Source organism: Lactuca serriola, chromosome 1, assembly GCF_051521515.1.
Source record: "Lactuca serriola cultivar US96UC23 chromosome 1, Lser_US96UC23_V15, whole genome shotgun sequence".
In the NCBI taxonomy this organism is placed as follows: Eukaryota; Viridiplantae; Streptophyta; class Magnoliopsida; order Asterales; family Asteraceae; genus Lactuca; species Lactuca serriola.
Genome location: NC_136408.1, coordinates 60,407,700 through 60,418,889, shown reverse-complemented (window position 1 = coordinate 60,418,889; position 11,190 = coordinate 60,407,700). Strand labels below are relative to the sequence as shown.

Below are 11,190 nucleotides of genomic sequence, written 5' to 3'. Positions count from 1 at the left end.
TGGACCTGCTATAGTGCACGAGATAGCATGAGTTACTCTTCACATGTTTTTTTTTAACTTCTTTTTAAATATAGATGCAATCCTTTTAAAAAAACATTGTGCAACGAGTTACTCTTCACATGTTTTTTTTTTGTTTTTTTTTAAATATAGATGCAATCCTTTTAAAAAACATTGTGCATCGAGTTACTCTTCACATGTTTTTTTTTTTTTTTGAATTTCTTTTTACTTATAGATGCAATCCTTAAAAAAACATTGTGCAACGTCTAGGGTATTTTCCACATCTTTTTCAAGATCAAAAGCAAGTCCTTATCTCATCTTATTCCATCTTTCTCATTTCCGTTTTTAACATTAATCTCAGTCCAATCCAGTTCATTCCAATGAATGCTTAACACAACACAATATCGTCATGAAGGAAAACAAAAACCAAACATTTCAACATCATTGAAAAATAGTTGTTTAGAAAATTAATTCATAAGATGATTAAATATTCAGAAATCTTAGCAGTCCCCACCAATCGCAAAAACAAAACACAAAACAACAATTACAAGACAACAACATCATTTACGGTGTCATCAACACCGTTTTAATGTAATTAAGAACCTTTTCCACGTTCACTGTCCACGCAACTGAAACCGGTGAATAGCCCATCCACGGATTATCTGAATTCCATCTGCATCACACTCACACATTAACCAAAAAAAAACATGTGGGACCGGTCAACTTGGTCAAATGCGTGTTAAGAAATTACCTTTTTAGCCCTTGGTCCATAAGGGTATGTCCTACACAAAGCCCTTGTGTCTCAACCCTAACAACCCCCTTTTTGAACACGAAAAGATCAGGCCGAATTAACGCCACAAAACAGACAGGGTCATGAAGGAAAACTCCTGGAGATAGATATTAAGAAAATATTTTTTATTATTAAAACAATTGTTCATTTATATTTTATATGAAAGAATTAATAAATTTATACCATAAACACCATCTGATTTCACATGCCAATCTCTGTAGAATTTACTACTGTTGCACAAAAACTGAGCATGCTTCCCTTTAGACTTTCTCAGTTCATCAAGATCATCATCTGAAAATCCATAAATCTTGATTATTCCATTTTATAAAAAAAAAAAAAAAAAAAAAAATGGCAATTTCCTTTTTTTTAAAATAAAAAGTGCATATCATATACTGGTCAAACCTGACATTTTGACTTGTGTTGTGATGTTTATGCCAATAACATCTATATTTGCACCAGAAGTGAAAACAATATCTGCTGCTTCAGGGTCCCCGTATATCTGTAATTACATATAATAATTAACATCAGGAAGCTTTAAATTTCTAATAAAAAATTTTAAAGAAAAAAAATATTTCAAAATTTTATTTTTATACATTTGCTTCTGCAGCTGGATTAATATTCCCAAGTGCAAAAAAAGCTCCACCGAGTATGACCACTCTTTTCACCTTATTTACAAATGAGGAGTCCCTTTTGATGGCCTATATTAAAATAACAACCAATTTGTATCACAATTAGTTTTTATTTTTTTATTGGTTATGTGATTATAAACAAGATTTGCAATTTGAAACTTACCAAAGCCAAATTTGTAAGTGGACCAAGTGCAAGTATAGATACTTCACCAGGGTATTCAGAAACTTTATCTACTAAAAATTCTGATGCTGATTTTTCTACTTTTTTTAATTTGGGGGGAGGTAGATGTAAGTTTCCTAATCCATCTGATCCATGGATGAAATCTTGAATCTCTGGCTCTCCTCCCTGTCACAAAATTAGAGTTTAGTTCAAACATAAATACATAATACAATTTTTTTAATTATAAATGGGAAAGTAAATTGTACCTTTAGTGGTTCAGAACTACCCTCAGCAACAGGAACATCCAAACGTCCTGCAATTTCACACTATCCTTTTGCACATGAAAACGGGTGATTGATCATGTACAAGTTTAAATCTAAAATATTTGAAACTTGGAATTTTCAAGAAATGAATTTAAGAGAGAGAGAGAGAGAGAGAGAGAGAGAGAGAGAGAGAGAGAGAGAGAGAGAGAAAAAGGAGTACCAAAAGTAAGGCATTACGAGTGGCATCTTTTGTGGAAACATTGCCAAATGTTGTTGTTAATCCTAAGATATCTAAGTTTGGTGTCTGAAAAGCCATCATGATTGCCATGCTGTCATCTGATTCAATATCAATTCAGGAATATTGTTATATTTAGGATCAGTTCAACTTTTTAATCTATCAAGACTTGAATTTGTATATCAAGTATGTCTACAACAGGGGCATCTTTGTCGTTTTGATGTACAACTGAATCTAAATTCAGATTTCAGTTTCTTTGTTCGAATTGAACTATGTTTATGTTTGACTTGATAAGCAATTGGCTAAATCTCAACTCAAAGATTACAAATCATACTGGATATTAATGGTTAAAAGATGAGAAAAGTCATTCTACATAATTTAAATCTGAGTATTTGCAGTGTAATGATTTACTGATTACATAAGGTTTAATGATCATCAATAAATTAAAGATATAAGAACACGCATGACAGGTACTATTTCTAATCCACAAATGCGGTGAATATTGTTAGTTTATTAGATGATGCAATTGGTCGCGATTGCTTGATTTCAAAATTAAACACTGCAAAAATAAGACACAAATGTGATTGTTGCGATTTGTAGTCACAATAACCAGTTTAGTATGATTGACAAAAACAAATTATGATTCTAATTCTGGGATTATTTAGGTCAAAATAATCGGCTGTAAGCGAGGATAATGGGCAAAAAATCTGATTATCGAGTTGCTTTAATCATTTGATTATCTGATCACGAAAGTTGCAATAATCACCTAACTTGGACATAACAAACGAGCACAAGAACCATACAAACAAATTTCACAATCCGATAAAGTCTAACTTAGTCTCAATTAAATACAATCAAAAGAGCTTCAAGTTTAGTATTTAACTTCATCAAGCATAGAAATTAGCTCGATCAAACAGATATTGAATAAAACAGCGAATTAAGAGAATATACCAATGCCAGGATCGGTATCGATGATAATCTTTTGAGAGAGTCCACCATTGCAGTACGACACCAACGGAGGGGAATCCATGGATTAGGTCCCCAACTTCTGTCCCACAAAATACAGATGATCAGAAGTGTCAAAATCTGGAATAAAAAGGGATCAATCGCCCTTCTCTTTACTTTACGGTTTGGTGTGGGGCCGATAGTCTGAAACTATGATCACAAGAAAGCTACAGAAGCGGAATCTCCCATCTCTCTCCAAATAAAATTATGATTTTTTTTTTGGAATCAGCTTTTCAGTGAAAAAAAAAATCAAAATTAAATGGGTAATTAAAGGATGGTTAGAAAATTGAGGAAATGACTAAACTAGTCATTTTTCCTGTTATCTATCCATAAATAGTCAAAAGAAAATACATTAATAAAAAATAGCTCATAAAAAGTAGTTCGGTAAGAGTGACTACGGTTAAAGGCGGAAATATACGGTTTTAAGCAATGAACTACTGTTTTGCCAAATCGTCTACTGTTTCGGGTTAACTATAAAAAAAATCATTTCGAAAATCTAAAACCGTATATTATTTTACAACCTACGGTTTTTTTCACGACGATCTATGGTTTCCCAAACCGTAGTCTATGATTCTGGGTAAAAGTCTATGGTTTTATTTTTTATTTTATTTTATTTTTAAATAAATAGAGAGTAGTTTTACAAAAAAATTAAATTAAATTAAATTAAAACCGTAGACTTTTTACCCAGAACTGTAGACTACAGTTTGGGAAACCGTAGTTCGTCGAGAGGAAACTGTAGGTTATAAAAATAACATACGATTTAATATTTTCAAAATAAAATTTTTAAAAAAAAAATATAGTTCACCCGAAACAGTAGACGATTTAGCGAAACAGTAGCTCACTCTAATTACCTCCAGTCTCATGGACTATTTTTGGACAATTATTAATTTTTGGTTATTTTTTTATAGGTAATTAGAGAAAATCTCTCTCTCTCTCTCTCTCTCTCTCTCTTTATATATATATATATATATATATATATATATATATATATATATATATATATATATATATATATATATATATATATACACACGGAAAAGTTTAATAGAGAACCAACATGGATCAAAGAACCAAGGAATCTATCTTAACCATCTATTTTCTTTTAATCGTGGTCATTAATCCTTAATTAACAAAAAAAAAACACGGAGGGGCATTTTGGTAAGTTCAACGTCTCATTTAATATTCATGTTTGTCTTCGTTAGCGCCTTCTGTTACTGTCATTCATCTTCTAACACTAATCGATCCAAAATCTCGCCTATTCTTCGAAATCTCAACCTTTTTCATCAAATTTACTAATAGTTTCTTCAAATTTCAGCTAATAATCAGATATTTTCAACATATATTCATCTTTTGTTTATGATTATTAGGTCAATTATGGACTTTGATTTTACCGTTTTTCTTTCGATGCATTGTTTATCAATCTTATTTTTATTGTTATTGTAATCGTCTGATGGTCAAATTCTCTTGATTTTACCGTTTAATCTTCAAATTGTTATGTTTTTATTGTTAATTTGATAATTTTATGTCGTATGTTGAATATTCGTTTGATGTTACTCTTTTTTTTTGGTTTTGCAGTTCATGATCAATCATCTTCAAATATGAATATTGATCATTCAAATAGCAGTAATTCTTGTTTAGATTTGCATTCAATTATTATAGAACAATCATGTAAGTTTTTTTTCTTTATATAAATTACACATTTTAAATATATTGTAATAAAATATATGTTTTGTTTGGTTTTGCAGTTCATGATCAATCATCTTCAAGTATGAATATTGATCATTCAAATAACAATAATTCTCGTTATAGTTTTGATTCTCGTTATAGTTTTGATTTTGAGCTCTACAATACTGAAACTTTTAAGCTTGTTCCTTATGATAAGTTGATACATAAGAAGCGTTTCAAAGGATTGTTGTTTGATTCGTTGGACATTGCTCTTGACTTTTACAGGACTTATGGTCAAGAATCTGGTTTTGATGTGAATTCAAACAGCAATCAAAACTAGTCATTTTTCTAATTACATTAACCAAAAATACCCCACAAAAGAGTAGTTTGGCCAGAGTCGACTACGGTCAAAGGGGGAAATCTACGGTTTCGGGGCAATGAGTTACTGTTTTGCCAGATCGTCTACAATTTCGGGTCAAAGGGGGAAATCTACGGATCTTGTGTTCCGCAGAGACACCTCTGTGGAACCTTAAAAACCTCGAAATTTTTTGTCTTTTAGTGTTGCCACCTCATTTCAGCAGAGGTATGCTAAGATCCTCATAAGGTTAAACGGATCCGCAGAGCACTCTCTTCGGATCTTGTGGTCATTTTACAAATTTCGAACTTTTAGTGTTGCCACCTCATTTCAGCAGAGGTATGCTAAGATCTTCATAAGGTTAAATGGATCCGCAGAGCACTCTCTGCGGATCTTGTGGTCATTTTACAAATTTCGAACTTTTATGGTTTAAAGGTGAAAACACCCCTTAAAATATGGTTATTTCATGAAATTTCTATACGAAATTCGATAGTTTCAGTTCATGGAAGAAACAGATAACAATAAGGAGTTTAAATCTTATACTCGTCGTCTCATCGTAGGAAATACCAATATTTAATGTGTTTATTTTTTTATGATTAGCTTTTTATATATAATATAATTAAACCATGTAAAATAAGATAGTTTTGTAAAATAGAAAATAATTTTTTCTTGCATATGGTACCATAATGTGCAGTGTGCACATGGATGTCCCGCAATATGTGGATGGACGTATAGAAGGTGTTTTATATGTGGAAGGATGTATAGAAGGTATTTTATTTTTTATATATGTTTAAAATTAACCAATTCAAATTAAATTGATGAATCCATTTAAAATCGATCAACCAAAAAAATCAATTGTAATTTAATTAGCTCAGTTCCAAAATTTGATTATCCAAACTGAATCAGTTTAACGGCCCATTTTCAATAAAATCCGGTCCAATCCGATTACTATCAATTATTACCCAAAAATCCTATTAATATATACTATTTAATAAATACTTTAATATATATTAAATATTTATAAAGCATACGCGTATGTGTTGGAAAATTCAAAATCCAACTATTAATTTGATTGGATCATTAAAATCGACTATTCGGAGTTGTGGCTCGGATCAAGCACCAGCCCCGATGGTTTCTCTTTTGCTATGTTAAAGAAACATTGGGATGTGGTTGGAAGCGACTTCTACTTTGCACTAAAGTGAAGCTACCGGATACATCTACAAAGGCTGCAACTCATCTTTTATTTCACTCATCCCCAAGATTCAAGACCCGATTACTATAAGTGACTCCCGCCCTATCAGTTTAATTGGTTGTCTGTATAAAACAATCTCTAAGATGCTGGCTGAAAGACTAAAGAAGGTGGTGCACCTGGTAGTCAGTCCAGTACTGCTTTTATCAAAAAAAAAAAAACGTTTTATACTTGACGGTCCGTTGATACTTAACGAAGTGATCGCATGGATAAAGAAGAGCAAGAAGAAGGCATTCACTTTTAAAGTTGATTTTGAGAAGGCATTTTACAACCTTAGTTGGGAATATTTAGACTCAATCTTGCAACAGATAGACTTCGGGATTAAATGGCGAACATGGATGCATGGGTGTCTATCGTCAGCAAGGGTGTCAATTCTCATCAACGGGTCGGCATCAACAAACTTTTGTATGGAGCGCGGGATCAGACAAGGTGACCCGCTATCACCCTTCTTATATATTATAGCCGCAGAAGGATTACATATAGCGATGGAGATGGCATAAGAAAATGGAATTTTTGAAGGTATTCAACTTCCCCATCAGGGCCCGATCATCTCACACCTCCAATACGCAGACGACACTATTTTCATGGGTTTTTGGTCAATCGAAAATGCGAAGAACTTGATTAGAATCTTAAGATGCTTCGAATTATCATCAGGCCTTAAGGTGAATATGTCCAAAAGCAAACTATTTGGTTTTGGTACCCAGTCTTGCGAACTAGATCTAGTGGCTCGGAGTTTCAATTGTTCGGTTAGTTCTCTTCCGTTCATATATCTTGAATTACCGGTTGGTGCTTCTATGGAAAGGACGATACACTGGACCTATCATAGAAAAATTCCAAGCAAGACTATCAAAATGGAAAGCATCTTCATTGTCGCTTGGTGGCCGATTTACGCTTTGTAAATCAGTATTGAGCAGTCCGGGTTCTTTTTATTTTTCATTGTATAAAGCTCCCGTCAAGATTATAAAAACCCTTGAAAAAATAAGAATGCGGTTCTTTTGGGGGGAGATCTAGAATCGAGGAACATGCCATGGATTGCTTGGGAAAAGATTCTTGCAGCCAAAGAAAGAGGTGGACTTGGAATTGGCAGCTTAAAGGCTCATAATATAGCGTTATTGGGGAAATGATGGTGGAGATTTAAAAGCTATCCCAATAGTACCTGGGCAGAGGTGATAAAATTCATATATGGCAAGGATGGTGGATTCTCCAGACCCGCAAAGAGAAAAAATGGATGTTGGGATAGAATTGTCAATCTACCCAAAATATTAGGGGAAAATCAAGTGACTTTTTTAGAACACTTCCAATTAGCATCTAGGGACAATGGAGCAAACAAATGGGTTTGGTCACTTGAGCCATCAGGAGTATACTCAGTTGCTTCTCTCAGAATCCACATTGATACTACAATCCATCCTATAAGTGAGTGCATATGGTCTTGGAACTATCTAATCCCTGGAAAACTGAATATTTTTGCGTGGAGAATCTGTCATGGCAAACTTCCATCCATGGCCAACCTTTTGAAATTGGGCATTAGCTTATCAAACCTGTGCAAAATGTGTAATGGAGCCCTAGAAACTGAGGAGCATGTGTTTGTGGACTCCCCAGTAGCACATGAAGTTTGGCAACGGGTCTGTAGATGGTGGAGATTGTTGGAATATCCTATAAATTCGATTCGAGATCTATTAGATTGCAAAGAAAGGCTCCAGGGTCACGATAGGCTGAAAAGGATTCATGAAGCAATAATGATGGTATTTCTTTGGGTGATTCGGAGATATAGGAACCTGAAAGCCCATTCTTCAAACACAAACACGAAACCGTATTCGGCGCTGGCTTACGAGGTACAATCGTTATCTCTTCTTTGGATTAATGCAAGGAATCGAAGAGGGCAGAATCTAAGATGGTGGGAATGGAGTTGTGATCCGATTTTAGAATGCTATTGTAGGCTATAGTTTTGGCAGATTTTGTTGTTTTGTTACTTTCTTTCCTTTCCAGTACTATACTTTTGTACCCCTAGCCACTGGCTAATTTTGCTTTGTTTTTTAATTCCAGCTGCCGTTCAAAAAAAAAAAGGAATCTCGACTACTTTTGTCAACATCATCAATAATAATAGTAACCTAAAGTAGTAAATGTGTAAACGACTTCTCCCACCATAGGAGATTTGTTTTTGATTTATGAGGCTTACATACATGTGTAATTTTTTCATGGATTTTATATGCTCTTTCCAAGATTTACTATAAATGAAACTCTTCACTTAACTAAATTACAATAAACAAATTTGTTATGAACTTGACGTCACGGACTCCCACTCAGGGTTTCGGCACCTTGTTCATGAACAAGTTGGTACTGTGGATTCCGATTCCCGTTTTCAGATTCCGGCGACGGATTCGGAATCAGATTCTTCTCACTGAGAAATCAAATAACGATTCCGATTCATACTTCAACAAGTCTTTTCTAAACTTATGCAAATAAACGAAGATACATATCAAAAGAAATTAGACTCACTTACCTTTTGGAATATATGAAAAGACCAACACCAACAATTAAGAACGATACATAGTATAACCAATCCACCTGTAGTAAAAACATGGGAGGTACTTTCATGTACTTAACAAAATAAAAAAATGTATATGATATATATTATATAATTTATGTTATACCTTTTGTTCGTAGAAAAAAATGCGAATGATTACAGCCCACATATCAGCTGTGAGTAGGGACAAATTGAACAATGTGGACCCACTTGTCTGCGTACATTTCATTCGTATCAAATTATCAATAACCTAAATATTAATAAGATTGTCTAGGAGAAAAGGAAAAAGTATAAACCTTTAGTATAAAAGACGTTAAAGAGTAGAATATAAAGAATCCCACTGTGTAACCAACAAGTGTGAGTATCTGCAGAAAACTAAATCATAAAGCTCTGAAAAAACAAAAGTTTAAAATTTTAATATCTGGCTTACAAGTTCAGTAGACCATGTCACTGCTTCAAGATTCTTCCTCTCGAATATGGTGCTAAAATTGTTATGGAGAAATGGATAAATATGTATTTTTGTTGTTTAAAGTTTAAACAAGAAACTATGTGGAAGAAAAGGATACATCTCGATTAAACTAAAAAACATTCCAAATACACCAAGCATTGCTAATACTTCAAGTTGACAGTTCTTTTTAACACAAAACTCCTGCATAGCAGATAAATGTATATATATATATATATATATATATATATATATATATATATATATATATATATATATATATATATATATATATATATATATATATATATATAATATGTCTATATGCTATATGAGGGTATAAATGGAAGAAATATGACATAAATGCCTGACCTCACCAACATTGCTCAGTGCAAAGAAAAGTGTCCCCCCAATGACAAGCATATCACCCAAAAGTGGATTTGAACCACCTGAAATGCAAACACAAATCATTTAGGGTTTAGGGTTTAGGGTTTTTTGATTTTATAAACATTTATGATTTAAAAATTAAATGTTTAAAGAAAATGATGACCTCCACCACCAACCCCAGCATCAGAAAGAAGCACTAAACAAAGGCCTACACCACAAACAGCTGCACCAAGGAACTGCAATAGAGAATACTTTGTGCCCAAAAAGATCCAAGTAAAAAGAATAACCCAACCAACTGTACAGCTATCTAATAATGCTACACTTGTAATGGATGAGAAGTAATATGCTGAATTAACTACACTCAAAAAGTCAAAAAGTCAATATCATCATATAGTAATTTCACCTAAGATGTTACATGAAAAGAGAGAAGAGTAAGAGATGGGAGAAGCAAACCTACAAAGATAATTGCCTTGGACATCAAAGAATGCTAACAGAGCATACCAATACCAAGGAATCTGCAAAATTTTCCCAAATTATATTTTGTTGTTTATACTTAATTATCAACTGCAAAGATATAACCAAGAATTAACTCAAGTTTCAAACTAAGAGTAAAGGAAGGTGACACTACAATGAGTTCATGGTGCTTATACAACAAGATGCTTCCATAGATCAAGGTTAAAGCCAGATAACCTAAAAGTCCTAGAGTTACAGGCGAATTAGCACCTATTGCAAAACAAACAAAACAAAGAAAGGAGGTCAATCGCTCAATCAAGTTTAAAAATTATTGCAATTTCATAAGTGCTTGTTGTGCAATCATTTAATTTCTAACTAGATCAAACTTGGCAAATGTTCTAGGATTAGGAACGAGATTCAATCAGATTCTCATTGTAATATTCGTTGACTTATATATAACCAGATTCAATAATACCTCCCCCCACCCCCCAAATTGCTCCAGTTTATCTCTCATTCTGAATTTCACAAAATTGACTATGCGAGTAAGGAAACAAATTCATCTAAAATCGAGATAGAATTATCTTACCAAGATTGGCGGTTAGAGATGAAGTGAAGTTCAGAAGAGCCAATATAAAAGAGACGCCCTGGCCGAGTAGCAGAACGGACGCCACTTCCCAAAGGTCCGATTTCCGCCACCAACGGCGGCTGGTGTCGGAGCCCATTACCGTTTCTCTCAGTTACCTGTCAGATCCCAGATGAATTATTGAATATTACTTTGTGAAGTGATGGCGGGAGATACACGATATGACGAAATACATATAGCTTGCGGTTGAGTGTAGACTTATCAATTGGCCAAAGGTTGAATTTACAATCTAGGGCCCAGAGTTCGAGTAACGTTTCCGTTTACACCTTAACTTTTGATGACCTTTTATATTGCTCTCTCTTTTATAATTTTTCAGGCTTGGATAATTCGAGTTTTTCATGTTAAAGAAAATACATGTTACCTGACCCAATTTAATTTCGGGTAATTCAA

The 11,190-nt window shown here is 33.5% G+C and overlaps 2 protein-coding genes across 2 annotated transcripts; both read right to left on the bottom strand.

Annotated features, from left to right (window-relative positions):
- Positions 1 to 438: 438 nt before the first annotated feature.
- LOC145089591 (uridine nucleosidase 1-like) lies at positions 439 to 3,246 on the bottom strand. The gene is made up of 9 exons (XM_079028015.1): positions 3,026 to 3,246; positions 2,060 to 2,175; positions 1,843 to 1,902; positions 1,580 to 1,762; positions 1,381 to 1,485; positions 1,190 to 1,286; positions 971 to 1,078; positions 749 to 884; positions 439 to 670 (listed from the first exon to the last, which is right to left on the bottom strand). The coding sequence occupies exons 1-9, from the start codon at positions 3,102 to 3,104 to the stop codon at positions 562 to 564; spliced, it is 993 nt and encodes a 330-aa protein (XP_078884141.1). The 5' UTR covers positions 3,105 to 3,246; the 3' UTR covers positions 439 to 561.
- Positions 3,247 to 8,469: 5,223 nt separating this feature from the next.
- On the bottom strand, positions 8,470 to 10,976 carry LOC145089586 (uncharacterized). The gene is made up of 11 exons (XM_079028009.1): positions 10,744 to 10,976; positions 10,333 to 10,427; positions 10,162 to 10,219; positions 9,868 to 10,059; positions 9,690 to 9,766; positions 9,439 to 9,521; positions 9,303 to 9,354; positions 9,169 to 9,237; positions 9,000 to 9,086; positions 8,849 to 8,913; positions 8,470 to 8,746 (listed from the first exon to the last, which is right to left on the bottom strand). The coding sequence occupies exons 1-11, from the start codon at positions 10,877 to 10,879 to the stop codon at positions 8,635 to 8,637; spliced, it is 1,026 nt and encodes a 341-aa protein (XP_078884135.1). The 5' UTR covers positions 10,880 to 10,976; the 3' UTR covers positions 8,470 to 8,634.
- Positions 10,977 to 11,190: the final 214 nt, after the last annotated feature.